General features: G+C 43.6%; 1 protein-coding gene across 3 annotated transcripts in view; it reads left to right on the top strand.

Annotated features, from left to right (window-relative positions):
* The window catches only part of wrn (WRN RecQ like helicase), a 72,973-nt gene that overhangs the window by 41,028 nt on the left and 14,627 nt on the right, over positions 1-17,318 (top strand). For all 3 annotated transcript variants that reach the window (XM_084693653.1, XM_084693654.1, XM_084693655.1), the window contains 8 exons: positions 1,289-1,352; positions 1,587-1,660; positions 1,812-1,875; positions 2,130-2,242; positions 2,549-2,663; positions 2,979-3,104; positions 3,381-3,543; positions 3,856-4,049. In XM_084693653.1, coding sequence (XP_084549779.1) covers positions 1,289-1,352; positions 1,587-1,660; positions 1,812-1,875; positions 2,130-2,242; positions 2,549-2,663; positions 2,979-3,104; positions 3,381-3,543; positions 3,856-4,049 — 913 coding nt within the window. The remainder of the gene's footprint in view (positions 1-1,288; positions 1,353-1,586; positions 1,661-1,811; positions 1,876-2,129; positions 2,243-2,548; positions 2,664-2,978; positions 3,105-3,380; positions 3,544-3,855; positions 4,050-17,318) is intronic.

Genomic DNA, 17,318 nt, shown 5'->3' with positions numbered 1-17,318 from the left:
GGTCCCCCAGTGGCTAGAAATGTTGATAGGTGTAAACCAAGCCCTTGGTATTCTCCGCTTTTGAGAAAATGAAAGCTCAAATGCTCGGTTTTGAAAATCCTGTCTTTATGTCGTGATAAGAAGGAAGGTTATCTCCCCTTTCTCTGCTTTGCCCGCCCAGAGAATCTGTCCCGCCCATGAGAAACTGAGCTACGACCGTGCGAGTGCAATATAGTTTTTTCCTCGACAGACATCATGGCTTGAAAACGAACGAAGCATAACATTTCCTCAGTGTTTGGATGTACAAATGAAAACAAAAGTTTTTTTTTAGTTCCTTCATCCAAGCATCTGAAGAACCAATGTCTTAATTAGATTTTCACTGGAAATGCGCCGACACAACTTCCCAAAGTTTTGTTTGCGCCAAACATTTCAGCCACGACTGTGGGCCAATACAAAGCTGGCCTTGCTGAGCGTCTGAAATTAAATTCTGGATCAGTACCAACTCTCCTTGGTCCAGCTACAAACCTTGGACAAGTGAGTCAACTAATGCTATATCATTTTGTTGCTTTACTGTATATGCTTACCTAGCTTGCTACCCATAGAATGTGGCTGTAACATTAGCTCTGCAGCTAACAGCTCAGTTGCTGTTGCTAATGTAAAGGTAGAAAACATCAAGTATGTGTGTGAATGCACACACTGTAACGTGAGTGTTGTACACCTTTTTTGTTATTTGGATAACCGTTCTGCTGTTGGTGTTATGGCGCCTTTCCCCTCATTGAAATTATTATGAGTGTGCACCTCTGCAAACCAGGGTGATCAGATGAGAATGGGCAAATTCAAGGCATCTTACAGCAACGGGGCTACGAGCCATTGCGATACAGCCACTGTAAACATTAGCGCATTGGTGCCACCTCTCTCCTCCTCATTAGTATTTAAAGCAACACAGACACAGCGACACAGAAACCGCACGTCCTGAGGAAAGCTCATTCTGGGATTGCTCGTAGTGGCTGTAATTCTGCTCCAAGGTTGAATTTTGGGAAAGAAACTTAAGATCCAGTATTAGGGGACCACTAGGGCCTATATAAAAGCATCCAAAAACAGCATGTCATGGGACCTTTAAGATTTCCATTAAGCACTGTCATTGGACATGCTGATCCTTTAATCTCAATGAATTACAGTTTTAAGATAGCATAAATAAGTGCAGTTATTCAAGACTTGGTTTTGGATTTGATGGCAATTGGGGCAAGGTAGAGGAGACCAGGTAGACACTTTGTCATGGAAGTGTTTTTTTTTCCACATGTGGTTTCAGACGTAAGCCCAGCCTTGCTCCGACCTCAAATATTGCAGCTGGCAGACAGTCAACTGTGGCTCAGGTGAGAGAAAATGGCTGTTCTACTATTCTATCAGAAATATCCATGCCATATACATAAGCAAATACACATCCTTTATCCACAACCAACAAAAGTAACTGGTTTTATGTCTCAAAGAACAAGATACTAAGAATGCAAACCCAGTCAATCAGTATGGTTGCTTTGGGAACTTTACAAAGGTTGTGTCCAACACAATTGGTCTAATTCTGCACATAAAAAATATATAAAAAATTCCAGAGTCATGTGACTGCCTCCCACTCAGGAAACATTGTCAGCAAAGTTTACGAAAAGCACAACAGTTCACGTGGCAGGTATGGCACGGTTTGTTTTCACACAGCATAACACTTCAAAGACTAAAAACTAACCCATTCTGTGTTTTCTGAAACCAATGAAATAATCAACATTTAGGAAATCATTATGGATTTGTTTCCATGTGAAATGCATGTATCATGTCTGCTCCAGGTTCCAATCACAGGTGCCCAAACCTCCACCAGACCCAGTTTATCCTAGAGAGCTACAACTACAGGTATAGACAATCAGTCTTCTTCCTGTGAAAACATTGTCATAATTCCCCCCCCTTGCAATTGCATATAATTGCACACTTTATCGGAGACAAATAGACACAATGTCTATAGACAATGTTAAGATATATAGAATAAAGAAATGTAAGCTCCTCATCACTCAATCGAGGATCAATGTACTGTCAGTGTTTGACCAAATGGAATATTGTGAACGGATCATAACTTATAAGTGAATGCCCTGTTTGCTGTCTCTGCACAGGGAGAGTTGTACGCCAAACTGGTGGCCGAGCGACAAAAACTGGCCAGCGAGAAAGACATTCCACCAGCCATACTAGCCACCAACAAGATTCTCCTCGACATGGCAAAGATTAGGTATGCCATTTAAATCCATGGTGTAGTCATGTTGAGAACCCTTTCAAAAGGTACAGTAATTTCCATACAAAGCATGTGTACAAGAACTGGTCCTAGTAGAAGTGTAATGGTTGGAAAGTAAAAAAAAAAATTGCAAAACACTTGGGGGGGAAACTTTTGACCATTTACAAGAAGGAGAGATTTGTATATTTCTGCCATTTGTTGGCAAAACAGAGCAATATCAGGCAAAAGAAGATACAAATTCTTGCATTAATTTTATGCTGAAGGTAAGATTTCATACCTGATTTCCTTCTGGCTTTTTTGTAGACCATGCACGGTGTCTGATCTGAAGCTGGTGGATGGAGTATCTGAAGCCAAGTCAAGCATGCTGGCACCTCTCCTCAAAACCATAGCAAGTTTATGTGCGGAACACCAACTTAAGGTGAAAAGGAGAGTCCACAAAAGTAAATCTGTAACCCGAGACAGATGTATTATTCACAGTTCTAAAAGTTGACTTTGTTCATGCTAAATCTAAAGATAACTAAGATACCAGTACGTTTCTCATCCAAGGTCCATTCAGGATTTGTTCATAACAGTAGAAATAAGCTTTGGTATACAAGGTATTTTACTGTGGTTTCCACCCACCTTGTTCTATTACATGTCTTATACCGTCATCGTCCTTTCAGAACAGACCAGCACACAAATTTAAAGGGAGAAATGTTCAATTTGATGGAAGTCGTCCTCTTATCTTGTCTAGGTGAACTGTCCATCTGCTGTGCACAGAGAAGAAAGCTCATCGCTGGTGTCAAGGCCCCATCCCTCCCCTCTACCAGACAGTGTCAACATCACCTACAGACTGTTCCAGGAGCAGGGACAGAGCATGGTCAATGTGGCAATTATTCCTATTTTGGCGTACTGAGATATCCTTAAACCCCCTTTCACTGATACTCGGGAGTTGGGATACGGGAGTCAGATGGCTGAGCGGTTAGGGAATCGGGCTATTACTCAGAAGGTTGCCAGTTCGGCAAGATTAGCAACTTTAGTTCTTTCTTCGTCTCTTTTAGAAAGTATGTGACAGACGCTTTTAATATATGTAGGCACATTTTAATAACAATTACTCGCTTTAATGTCTGTACATGATGTGTATGTGTGTGTTCAGAAACATGTGTGTGACGCTCGCAGCCTGCCCTCTGCTTTGGTGGAGTCCCATCTGCTGCAGGCCTTCAGGGCAGACCTCCCTCTAGACATGGACAGAGCTGGTCTCACCCCTGCCATAAGAGATACCATCATAAGCATTATCCAGTCTTCCCCTATCAACTCCAGTAAGGAATCTGCTATTCATGTCATCTTGTTTTCCATTTAATGTTATATTCCGTCAATACTCAAAGATTAACTGTTGGTAGTACAGCTCAATAGATCCACTGGATTTTGCTGTAGCCAACTGTCACAGTAACCAATGTTCTATTGCATAATTTCTAGCATGTTCCCGCCATGTTCTTTACGACTTCAGACTTTGATCATAGGGCAAGCGGACTGTGTAATATCCCATTGGGCTTCTGTCAATAACCTTACTGAGTAACTCACCTTATATATATACCCATGTTCCTCCCTGTCCTACCCTATTTCCTTTCCAGACCTCAATGACATCAAGGCCATCCGAGCTAGAATTCCCGAAGATATCAGCCCCTTCCTGTTCCAACTGACTGTGGCCATGCTGCAGAGAGATGGAGTGCATACATCGCCCTCTTCTGTCCCCATCGGCCCACTGCAGCCTGGGTCTGCAGCACCACCCCAGAGCCAGCAGTCCATCTCCTGGATTGAACCAGAGGTAAAAGCAGTGGATGGAGTCTGTCCATCCACCGTGTTAAGTATCTCATGTCTTTGTCCTCAGCATGACAGAGTCTCAAAATGAATATCACTTATTATTATTTAACATAGCTACCCAGTACTTATTTTACCACTACACCCCTGGGTTGGAATGACATATCAAAACACAATACAATAGAACTATAGTCTAAAGCAGTGTTTCTCAACTTGGTCTTTTCTCTTTCAAAGTGCCCTCTCTAACCCTGAGCCTGTTGAGATACATTCAGCTAAACTGTTAACCATACTATTTCCTCCAAGGAACAGTCGATTGTTGTAGTTGCCATGTTTTAATATGACAAAGGGCTCTAGACTGCAACAACCATTTTTTGTTATCTACAGTCGCGTCTCTCTTGGGTGTCACGTAAAGGGAATGATTGCTTAATATTAGCCGTCAATCTAAGATCTGCATTAAAGTTAAGAATCTAAAGATTAAGTTTAATTGGTTATGTAACGTTTTATTGAACGATGAGCCGGTCACTGTATCAGCTCGCAGCATATACTACTGTACAATTGGAGAAATTAAAACATGTCGTGCCACAAGTTATTTGCATTTGCACAAATTATCTTGTAAGTAGTTGGAAAGACGGGTGGTCAGCAAACTTCTCACTTTTGGCACACAGTTTTGTTCATCGTTCATTCATGTAGGCCTAAGACAATACTTGTTGAACAGAAAACACAGCTAGTTATCCCCAATGTAGCCCAGACCTCACTGCGCTCTTAAAGGTGCAGTGTCCACTTGAACCTGTTCAATTAATTATGTATAAGTAGTGTGCTATAGTCCCAAATAAAGGTCACACAGATAAAGTTGGGGGAGCATATGTGACCAAAATGGCTACATGTGAGCTTAATTTTATTTTATTTTTTATCCAACTGTGAAACTATCTATCTAGTATATTTTTTTAGTCGAGCACATGAGCACAATTCTAGTTGTTAACCTAACTACAAACTCTACCATACTCTGTCTACAGTTGGTGTTATTAATCCTTTAGGCAAAATGGCAAAAAGATATGTGGTATGGAAACGTTTCATTAAAGCTGAATCTGTAATGTCCACCAACTACATTGAGTCAGATTGGGAAAATGTTTGGTCATTTATGTAGGTCTAGTTGTCAATCACCCTTCTTACGTATGTATTTCTTTCAGATTATCTCTTAAAACAGTGAGGTAAAACATCACACAAAATGGTTTGACGAAAAACCTTGTGACATTTATATTTAAAAAAAAAACATTTTAAATTTAGATAAGTCGATTTTCAGAAGTGTTCAGTCGAGTCTTGGTCGAGCAAAGAAATTCTTAATCTACAGAGGCCCGTTCTTCGTATATCGCTAACTCAGTTAGCTGGATTTGATTGGTGACGATTCGTTCGGTTCTTCAAAGCTTATTCTGGCCTTGCTTTAGCTTAAACCTGCTCGGGAGCTGTCTTATTTGATCTAAACAAGATTTGATTGCGATTTTATAAGCAGAAGTGATACAGGAAGTCTGTCATAGCCATATCTGATTTTATAACAACAACCTGTTGCAGGGGGTGCACGGATAATTGGCAGAACTTAACATGAACCCAAATTAATCGCGCATATCGCGATAGACAAATCCTTTAGCACAGCGGGACAGGCTACTATACTTTGAGAGATAGCCTATCAGTTTTCTTGTGAGGGGGTCATTTAGGCTGACATCATTTATTTGTTTGAACTACATTAAATTATATGACATTAAAGATGATAAACAAAGTAATTATGAAAATAAGAAAATACAAAGACAAATAGGTCTAGCCTACTGTAATAACATTTACATTCATGCATTTAGCAGACGCTTTTATCCAAAGCAACTTCCAATAGAGAGCTTTACAAAAGAGCATAGGTCACTGATCATAACAACGAGGTAGCTCCAAACATTGCAAGCAGCCAAAACATGAAGCATACATTGTGAAAAACCAAATAAGAGCCAAAGGGAAGAACAATAAGAGCATGCAGTTAAACAAGTTACAATTAAACAACATGAAACTCAAGAAGTGCAAGTACAATGAAACAACATGATACCCAAAAAGTGCAAGAATGTACCTGTAGAAGAACAATCAACAGTAAAATATTTCACAGCAAGTACAAAAGTTGAAATCCGTTATAACTAACCAACAAGAGCAACAAGTCTCTCAATAAGAGTCAATGTGAACCAGTAGTGGACTGGCCATCGGGAGAATCGGGATAATTCCTGATGGGCCAAAGCACTTTCGGGAGGGCCGCCGGCCCTCTGACCCATCATTTTTTACTACTAATAAAAATGTTGGAAGAAGATTGAGCAACATGGTTTGCCTGCCCCCCTTTCCCCCAGGCCGGTTGGTCTATTCCAAATGAACGTCTATGCAGCCCTTAGTGCCGCTTACACACAACAGTGACACTGACAGATCGAAAGTTAGCTATAGAGACAATATAAAGATGGAAAACCAGGTTAAGAAACGTAAACGTAATTACCTTCACGAGACAATGTTTCACCAATTGGACAAACGGCTATGTTTGTTTGTTTTACATCAAGCTCAAAAACAATTTTTTGCTCAAATCAGCCAAAATAAGTCCCAAAGCATCACATCAGGCACAGACTTTGCATGCATTAGCAGGGCGCTCGCTGTGGTAGCGTATACGGGACCGGTTCTGGTAGGCCGGTCTGGATCAAAGTCCAGGGCCTATTTTTACTCCCAGTCTGTCTCTGTTGTGAACCTGGAAGAAACTAACATCAGGTCCAGCCAAGCATTCCTAAGTGCCGTTGTACTCCCGGAACAAGTGCGTCTTGAGCCTTTTCTTGAAGGTGGGGAGACAGTCAGTGTCCCTGATGGAGGTGGGGAGCTGATTCCACCATTGGGGGACCAGACAGGAGAAGAGCTTGTGTTGGGACCGGGCACTCTTGAGCGGTGGGATCACCGGACGGTTGTCAGAAGAACACCGTAGGTGGTGGGTGGTGGTGTAAGGATGGAGGATAGACTTGATGTAGTCTGGTGCAGTCCCGCTCGGAAGGTCAGTATCAGAATCTGATACGGGCCGTGATGGGAGCCAGTGGAGGGAGATGAGGAGCGGGGTAACATGGGAGCGTCTGGGTAGATTGAAAACCAGACGAGCCGCCGCGTTCTGAGCAGGATTTGATGGTTAACCGTATCAAAAGCTGCAGAAAGGTCTAGCAGAATGATGACGGATGACCTGGAAGTTGCTCTGGCAGACTGGAGGGCAGTAGTGACTGACAGGAGGGCAGTTTCTGTGGAGTGGCCAGTCTTGAAGCCCGATTGCTTGGGGTCAAGCAGATTGTTCTGAGAGAGAAAGTTTGACAGTTGGTTAGATACAGCACGTTCAATTGTTTTAGAAAAGGGTAGCACTGATACCGGTCTGTAGTTCTGGAGGACGGCTGGGTTAAAGGAGGGTTTTTTGAGTAGGGGGCTAACTCTGGCCTGTTTGAAGGCAGAGGGGGAAGTGCCGGAAGTAAGAGAAGAGTAATAAGCAATAAAATATCTAACGTGGTCACTTCTATACATTTAATTTGTCTTCTACTTTTTGCCAGCCCTCTCTCCTTGATTTTGCAGACTTAAAGGTGTGCCGTTCTGATTACATCTTCAAATTCGGAGTAACCTTGGAAACCAGTCTTTCAACCACGGAAAAAAACGCAGCGCTCTTTTTGTCCATGGTGAGCAGCCAATTCATAGATGCCACCTACGTCACTTCCAAATAGAACGCCGCCATATTTATGACCAATCTCACCCAGTATGGTCGCCCACACTGCCCAGAGCCATATAAAAAGAGAGTTGCGACACTTCAATAGAATTCAATTGTTAGCGAAGAATGCGGAAGTAAAGCTTGTCACATGCGACTAATGTTGCTTTCGTCAACTAAAATTATGACTAAATATCGTTGTCAACGAACCTGTATTACGTGACAAAAACGAGACAAGACGCAACGTAAATGCTGGTCATGTGACGAGGACTATAATTAAATGTATAATGCAATATTGTTGACAAATAAAAATGTTATGAAATGTGGTTTAAAAAATAAAAACGAGACAAAATGTTATAACGTTATTTCGTCTTGTTTAGTCGGCATTATTATTATTAGCCAACTCATGAGGGTGTGGTTAATATGTCTAATTTTAACGTTAGCTTTAGACGTTAGCTTTAGACGTTAGTTTTAGACGTTAGCCACTGGAGCTGAAAACGACAGAGTCTGAGACAAACGTGTGTGACTAGTGTGTGTGTATTTGACATGACATGCTGTTTTTGGATGCTTTTATATAGGCCTTAGTTGTCCCCTAATACTGTATCTGAAGTCTCTTTCCCGAAATTCAGCCATGGTGCAGAATTATAGCCACTACAAGTAGTCCCACAATCAGCTTTCCTCAGAACGCGCTGTTTCTGTGTCTGTAGCTTTAAATGCTAATGAGGAGGAGAGGGGCGGCAACATGCGCTAATGTTTACAGGATGTATCGCAATGGCTCGTTGCCCCCGTTGCTGTTAAATGCCTCGAATTTAGCCATTCTCATCTGATCACCCTGGTTTGCAGAGGTGCACACTCAGTCATTTCAATGTGGAGAAAGGCTGATATCGCGAGCCATAACACCAACAGCAGAACGGTTATCCAAATAACAAAGAAGTGTACAACACTCGTGTTACAGCGTTTGTATTCACACACACACTTGATGCCATTTATCTTTACTTAGCAACAGTAACTCAGCTGTTAGCTGCAGAGCTAATGTTACAGCCACATTCTAAGGGTAGCAAGCTAGGTAACCATATACAGTCAAGCAACAAAATGATATAGCGTTAGTTAACTTACTTGTCCAAGGTTTGTAGCTTGACCAAGGAGATTTGGTAATGATCCCAAATTTAATTTCAGCAAGGCCAGCTTTGAGTTGCTTCAAGTTGAGGAAATGTTTGGCGCAGACATACAACACTTTGGGAAGTTGTGTCGGCGCATTTCCAGCAAAAATACAATTAAGATACGGGTTGTGCAGAGGCTCAGATGAAGGAACAAAAAAAAAGATGTGTGCTTGCATTTGTATATCCAAGCACTGAGCAACTGTTATGCTTCGTTTGTTTGCTCGCCATGATGTCTCTCCAGGAAAAACCGATATCGCACTCGCCCTTGCACGGTGGTAGCTCAGTTTCTCATGGGCGGCTAGATGATCTGGTCGGGCAAAGCAGAGAGAGGGGAGGTAACCTTCCCCCTATCTACGTCACTAGAGGGAGATTTTCAAACAGCGCAATTGAGCCTTCATTTTGTCAAAGGCGGAGAAGAACACGCAGGGCTTGGTTTACACTTATCGAAAATTCTAGCCACTGGGGGACCAAAGGCAGGCTAGGGGAACTCATATTAATGTTAAATAACCTAAGTTTTCATGTCAAGCTTTAAGACTGCAAGGGAAGCTCAACATAAAAAATAAAAAAAATCATGGTCAAATATTTACACACTATTTACCCAAATTACACACATTTAAATGCGTTAGAACACGTTCATATGGAAGACGAGTTCGTTCAGAATCATCTACATATATTATATATTTTTCAGTGCTTCGAAACTATACGGTCATTGGATAAATGCTGCGTTTATGTCCCGCCCTGGACGCTCATTGTCTCTGCAACCTAAGCAGGAACTTCCCTATCCCCGGGCACTTCCACCAGCTCTTCCTGGGGGACCCCGAGGCGTTCCCAGGCCAGCCGAGAGACATAGTCCCTCCAGCGTGTCCTGGGTCTTCCCCGGGGGGCTCTTCCCAGTGGGACGTGCCCAGAACACCTCACCAGGGAGGCATCCTTATCAGATGCCCGAGCCACCTCAACTGGCCCCTCTCGACGCAGAAGAGCAGCGGTTCTACTCTGAGCCCCTCCTGGATGACCGAGCTTCTCACCCTATCTCTAAGGGAGAGCCCGGACACCCTGCGGAGAAAACTCATTTTGGCCGCTTGTATTCGTTCTTTTGGTCACTACCCACAGTTTGTGACCATTGGAGGTGCTGATTCCCATCCCAGCCGCTTCGGATTCGGTTGCAAACTGCTCCAGTGAGAGCTGAAGGTAACGGCCCGATAGAAGGGCCCCCCTGATGTCCCCAGACTCTGCCTCTGTGTCGGAAAGGGTGTTGGTGGAATTCCCCCCCCCCCCGAGACATGATCAAAGCTCTCCCGGAGGTGGGAGTTGAAGCTCCTTCTGACAACATAGCTTTCAGTATCACTAGGACACGCAAACCCCTCCACCGCAGTAAGGTGGTTTCTCACAGAGGGGTATGCCATGTAAAAATGGTGTAAAAGCGGTGAGGGAGTCGGGCTAGTAATCCGAAGGTTATCTGATCGATTACCTGCCGTGCCAAATGACGTTGTGTCCTTGGGCAAGGCACTTGACCCTACTTGCCTCGGGGGGAATGTCCCTGTATTTGCTCTGGATAAGAGTGTCTGCTAAATGACTAACTGTAATGTTACTTAACGTTATGTGCCAGTCATTAGGTCTATTTAACCGATTTTAAAGTAGCTAGCTAGCTCTAGCTTTTTTCCTCCGTGTTTTGGTGAAGTTGATCATTTCATCTCAGTGAATTCTGCACCCAAAAGGTTAAGGAGGACAGCCTTTAAGAGAGAACGTGATTCCCCATTGATCTGTCGCATCAGAATTTTGATTTGGGTCACGAAAGTCTTGAAATATGAGTGAGAATGCGTCGCCCGCATAGTGGTAGGCAGCAGCCATGCCTTGGTCCCCCGGGTTTGACGTTAGCCATAGAGTCAGACTCGGGCGCTCACTGGCAGTGTTCACAATGTTGTATTTCATTCCATTCTACACCACAAACGTCAGGAAGGACTGCTTTTGGTACCTTTTAGGGTGAGTACAATTTTTGCTTTGGCTTTGTTTATATATTGGTCACCGGACAAAGATGTTGACTGGGCTTGCTGTTGCGACTTGATCTTGAAATGGTTTATTTGAATGGAAGCACGAGAGTTGTAGCTTTCCAATGATGTACAACATGTGTAGCAGTCAAAAAAATATTATGTTAACATTTAGTGCGTAGTAACTGGGGAAGCAGGGGGCAGCGTTTCCGGCCCGTGGGCGGGCCCAGACCGAAATCTGGTTAATGCTTTGTTTGCTATTCTCTGATTCACTCTTATGTACAGATACCTGGCATGTCTTCTTGGATGCTAGGATTTCATCAATGTTTGGGGTCAGGCTCTGAGCTGAGGAGATCCTCAGGATTGAGTGGAGGTGTTTGTCAGTGAGACGATAATTGAACAGTTGTTCAATTATATATGTGCTGCCGAACATAGAGAGCATTTGAGCAGCTTGGGTACGGAGGTGGGGAATTTTGTCAGGGATGAAACATGGAAACTGTGCAGCGGCCACAGCGTCATACTTCGACTTGAGCATGTCACTACACTGAAGCTCAATTAGCTGAAGTTGGAGGTTGGTTGGTGGGCTTTCTACGTCAACTGCAAACGGATTACTGAGCAGTTCAAATCTACCTTTCTGCATTTCAAAGTTGGCGAATCACCGGGTAAACTCGGCTCTGAGTACACTGAGTTTGTCAGCCAACTGTGCACTTGGGAACACGGTGGTAGAAATCTGCGTTTTTATGGTTTGACAGCACGCAAAATCGCCCAGGTTGCCTTGCAGCATCTGAGTCTCCCACAGGCACAACTTGGTTTTCAAAGCCGCAGTCAGCGTACATGTCTGTGATGACGTGGCCCCACCCCTGAAGCTGCAGGTTCAGCGGATCGAGATGACTTGTGATTCCACACATAAATGCAAGCTCACAGAGAAACTCACGGAACTCTGCAATGTCTTTCCCTTTTCTGTCTAGAAACTGACAAATGTCCTCACACAGCTGGAATCTGTTCAGTACTTTCCCCCGCTAAGTCATCTCACCTCCTTGTGATAGGGTACATCTCTGTATTTCAAACCGATCTCTAGAAAATATGTAGATGTGTGTCTCACATGTACAATCAGCAACGGTGTTTCTGCTTAAGCGCACGTTTAAAAATGCTTGTCTTTTATCAGGGCACACAACGCTGCAAACTTTGATCATGCAGTTTTTGACAAACTCTCCCTCAGTAATGGGTCGGGCTGATTTAACGATCTCTGCTACCACAATCAAACTAGCCTTTACAGCAGCTTCACTTTGTTATGTGGCCTTCGTGAACATGCTCTGTTGTGAAACCAGACTCATTTTCATCTCCTCCACCCTCTGGCGCTTCTGCTTCATGTCCAGGTCCTTGTAGGTCCCCCTACTTGTTGTGGTGTTTAGTTTCATTGTGTTTTCTTATATTATATTCTTTCATAACAGCCACATTGGCTCCACACACAAGACAAACAGGTCTGTCCTTTACAGACGTGAATATATATTCTGTCTCCCATTTGTCTACAAAGCTCCTGTTTTCCACCTTCCGTTTGGCAATTTTTTGTAAGGGGTGTGTAACATCTGCATAAGGTGACTGGTAGCATGGGGTTGTGAATGAATGAAAACAGAGGTGAGGATGCTAGCGGGTCTCGACGCTTCAAGGCACCGCAGAGCATTCTGGGATTTGTAGCTGGTGTTAGTGGTGCCCGCAGTGGCGAGCCGTGCATATAAAATAATACTAAACAAATTAAAACATAATTCAATGATTATGATGGTGTTTAGGCCTTGCTGGCCCTGACAGCCCACCACTGCACTACTGGCGGGCCAGCTCAAAAATAAATAATATATCATCTCGCGGGCCAAGGATAATTACACTGCGGGCCAGATTTTAACTTAGGTTTGGGCTTTTAAAAAAGGACACAGGCTTCCATTGCCCCGGAACCAAGACGGCACTCTCACTTTATTTAACTCACTCCGCCAGACCGTCAGAACAATGACTCCCCTTGTCACAATGAAAGCTCATACTAAAATACCTTACATAACTAACATTACTAATGTAAATGTATATCAACGTTATAAACATATATATATAGATATAGCTAATGCTAGCATCTAATACTAGCTGTCCAGAATAACGTTATACATGCTTACATTTTAAATTCTGTTCTGTAGGAGTCCAGTGATCCCTCTTGATAGCAGCAATCCCTTTCTCACGACACTCAGGGATTTTTGAGACATTGTAAAAGGTAAATTTATGTATTTGAGATTTGCTGTTATCACAGCCCACATCACAGCAGATAGACGGCATCTTGCAATTCAGTCCTAAAGATGCCGCTGCAACCACTGTGTGACGTCACATGAAACTCATGAATAGGATGCCTACAGAAGGTTTACAGAAGATCTACGACCACAACTATTATTATGCTATCCATTATAACAATAGTAGGAGAAGTAGTCTTTTGGTATAGAATGAAATACCAGTCCGGGGTTCCTCCTTCAGCTGTTGTTGCAGCCAACTGCACGACATATCGCAGGCATGACAGAGACCGAGTCAGTCGGTAAGACGGTGGCGCAAAGCTACAGTGACGTCATGAGACTCAAATGAAAAGCAGCGTTGCTGATCAAGGTTTCTACTATCGATACATACCCCCTTTTAGACCAACGCATAACTGAATCCAGCTATACTAATCATAAACAACAAGGTTGTTCAAATAACCTAATTAGCCAGGTCATGATTATCAAGATGATGTCATCTTGAATGTGTCATTTGAACTCGGATGTAATATGCGACGCTTGGTCTAAAAGGGGGTATGTTTCGATAGTAGAAACCTTGATCAGCAACGCTGCTATTGGCTGCTCACATAAGTCTATGGCTGCTCACCATGGCTAAAAAGAGCACCCCGTGTGTTCCGCAACAGAGCCAAACAGAGCAAGAGCTTGCTCGAAGGTTACCCCTAATTGGAAGATTTAATCAAAACGGCAGGGAACACCTCAAAGTCTGCAAAATCCAGGAGGGCTGGCAAAAAGTAGCAGACAAATTAAATGTAGTGACCACGTGTGATGTTTTATGGCTTATTACAGTAGGCTAGGCCTATTTGTCTTTGTATTTTCTTATTTTCATAATTACTTTGTTTATCATCTAATGTCATATAATTTAATGTGGTCCCAACAAATAAATGATGTAAATGACCGAGGTTATCTCTCAAAAAGTATAGTAGCGTATCTCGCTGTGCTAATTGGATCTTTCTATCACGCAATGTACGATTAATATTAAATTCTGCTTATTATTTTTGCACCTTCTGCAACAGGTTCTGCAACTTTATTTATCCTTCAAAAGGAAATTAGTGTGCAGCAGGGGTCAGAAACACATACACAAGGAGTCGAAGTACAGGTTTAGCAAGGCGGTCAGATAGGCTGTAGACTGTACTCAGAGACTAAAATAACAGTTCTCTGCTAACGACTCTGCTTCTGTCTGGAGAGGGCTCAAGCCGATTACCAACTATAAGCCCAGAGTCCCCCACACCACTAACGACTCCCACCTGGCCAACGACCTGAACGAGTACTACTGCAGATTTGAAAGACCATGGGACTGTCCTGAACTACCCCTGAACTACTTCCCACCCAAGTGGTCTCCTCCGCCCCCTCACCACAGTGATGATTCTCTCCATTCAGGAGAGAGAAGTCAATAGACTCTTCAAGAGGCAGAACGCAGCTGGGCCGGACTCTGTCTATCCTGCCATCCTCAAGCAGTGCGTTGACCAGCTGTCTCCGATGTTCACCACCATCTTCAACACCTCCCTGGAGACATGCCACGTGCCAGCCTGTTTCAAGTCCTCCACCATCATCCCTGTGCCCAAAAAGCCAAAGCTAGCAGGACATAATGACTACAAACCCATCGCCCTGACTTCTGTGGTAATTAAGTATTTCGAGTGCCTGGTGCAGGCACACCTCAAAGCCATCACAGACCCTCTCCTGCACCCTCTGCAGTTTGCCTACAGAGCCAACAGGTCTGTGGACGATGCATTTAACATGGGCCTTCACTTCACCCTACAGCACCTGAACTCCCCAGCATCCTATGCCAGTATCCTGTTTGTGGACTTCAGCTCTGCCTTCAACACCATCATTCCCCGCCCTACTTCAGGACAAGCTCTCCCAGCTAAACGTGCCCAACTCCACCTGCAGGTGGATCACAGACCTCCAGCAGTCCAAGCACGCCCGCAGATCTTTGATAGCCTCACTGGTCCACGGTTTTGATGTCCTCACAGCAAGTTTACAGAGCTTCAATTTCTGCCTGTATGCAGGAATCAGCTGGACCATGGCAAGGTCAGCGTGACCCAGTGTTGCCCGAGGGAAGGCATTACGGACCATAGTGTAGCAGTCATCCAGAGTGTTCCCTTCTCTGGTTCGGCATTTGATGAATTGCCTGTATTTGGAGAGTTCGTGGGAATCCTGATTTGCTCTTTCCACACTCAGAATCTGGTCGGCGAGCATATGTTGGGCCTCTTTAACCTGAGGACTCGGCCGTAAGTACACTCCTACCTGAATGAGCGACGCGAACTCGCGAGGCGAGTAGAAAGGTTTACAGTTTATAAAAAATGATTCCAGATCTGGGGAACAATGTTGCAGAATCACTGTCACATCTTCACACCAGTCACTGTTAGTGAAAAAACAAATACCACCTCCTTTCGTTTTGCCAGAGAATGCCGTGTCCCAATCAGCTCTCACGAGTTGAAAGCCTGGCAGTTGTAACGCGGCATCCGGGATCAAATCACACAGCCATGTTTCCGTGAAGCACAAAACCGAAGATGAAAAAAAGTCTGATTTTCACCTTCAGTAGCTGAAGTTTGTCCATTTTGTTGCACAGTGAACCTACGTTGGAGAGGAAAAAACTAGGAATCACTGTTCGGATCCCATGCCTGCGTGGCCTAACTAGCGCTCCCGTCAGCTTTCCCTTTCTATGGCGTTTCACTGCTTGAGCAAAGCCTAGCCTTTGACTAAAATGCCCACCGATTCTGCCGCTGGGAGCAGAAAAGTGGGAAATAAATCCACAGGAGTTGTTAGAGAACTCCAGAAAATCTTGGCAGAACACTGAATTAACCTGTTTACGGTCCTGTCGTGCCTGCGGTACAGAAATGCTGCCCCTCCCTTAGTTACAACGGACTCAATCCTAACTAAAATATTTTTTGGCTGCTACACAAATGTCCTATCATTGGAAATGGCAAAGAAAAAAAGTTTTACTTACCTACCATTACTTCGGAATGTTCCAGGTATGCACACATCCCATCAAAACCTCATCCGCTTACATTCCCAAAGGTCCAAAGTATCTAACCATGTCGAGTAGTTGTCCAAACAATGAATTATATCCACACATAGCCACAATCTTGTTGCCTCATTCTTCCTTTGCCAATTATTTTTATTTCAGTCTCTCACGCACTATTGCTCATAGGAGGAGATGTGGGTCGAGTACAAATGCAGGGGTAGTCTTAAAATGGCCGCTACACTCTGCCCTTTCGATTGACACCTTGTTTGACCCAATAGGAGCTTCGATGCCCCGTTGACAGCCCTCTAAAGCCAACTAGGTCTGTGCGTCCTGCTCCCCGCCCCCCCACTCGTTCTAAACAAATATCTGAAACTGGCTTAGACTGGCTCTGATATGAGCTTGTTACCCTTGTAGCTTAGCGCTAGCTATAAATGGCGATACCCCATTTGCCAGGTTCCTGTGGAGCCTTCAAAATAATGTCTATTGCGCAATAGTAGTCTATTGCACAATATTCTTTGTGCGCCAATCCTGGGAATCAGATAAAGCACTCCAATGCGTTCATGCTTCAGTTTTCGTGTTTCAGTAATACTAATGAGGGATTCAGCTATTATATATGATAGTTCTCAGTACCACCTTTCATTAGAGATAACAATTATACCTTTTCATCCTAAGAATGTGACCTTGGTTACAAAGGGTCATTCTGGAGTCTCCAAACGGCCCTTTTAGAAAACACCTGGATGTACTCTTATAAAAACATGTGTCAAATATGAATATATTGTGGTATTATGTTTGATTTTTTTGAATTGGGTAAGGCTTTACCCTGTGGTTCAATTCTGTCTTACAGCTAATACCTACCACCTCTAGGCCTCTTCAGGCCTCTGTTTTCAAAACAAAATCTAGGCGGAAATAGAAACTTTCACTTTCCTTGTGTTCAAGCTTCTATTACTCAACACCAGTAGGACTGACAGGGGTCCTGACAACAGGGTAAAGAACTTCAGAGTGTCAACTTTCAAAAGAGACCATTTACATGCATGTACTCCAAATGGTTCAAGAACAGCTGTCAATTTACTTTGGGTATGCTGTTTAGGTGTTTTTAGGCACATTTAACAGGATTCTTAACCTAGACAAAACAACAC

This window comes from Hypomesus nipponensis, chromosome 27 (genome assembly GCF_054491055.1).
Source record: "Hypomesus nipponensis isolate SF chromosome 27, ASM5449105v1, whole genome shotgun sequence".
NCBI classification, from domain to species: domain Eukaryota; kingdom Metazoa; phylum Chordata; class Actinopteri; order Osmeriformes; family Osmeridae; genus Hypomesus; species Hypomesus nipponensis.
The sequence above is the reverse complement of the archived record's forward strand: the minus strand, read 5'-3'. Positions and strand labels throughout refer to the sequence as shown.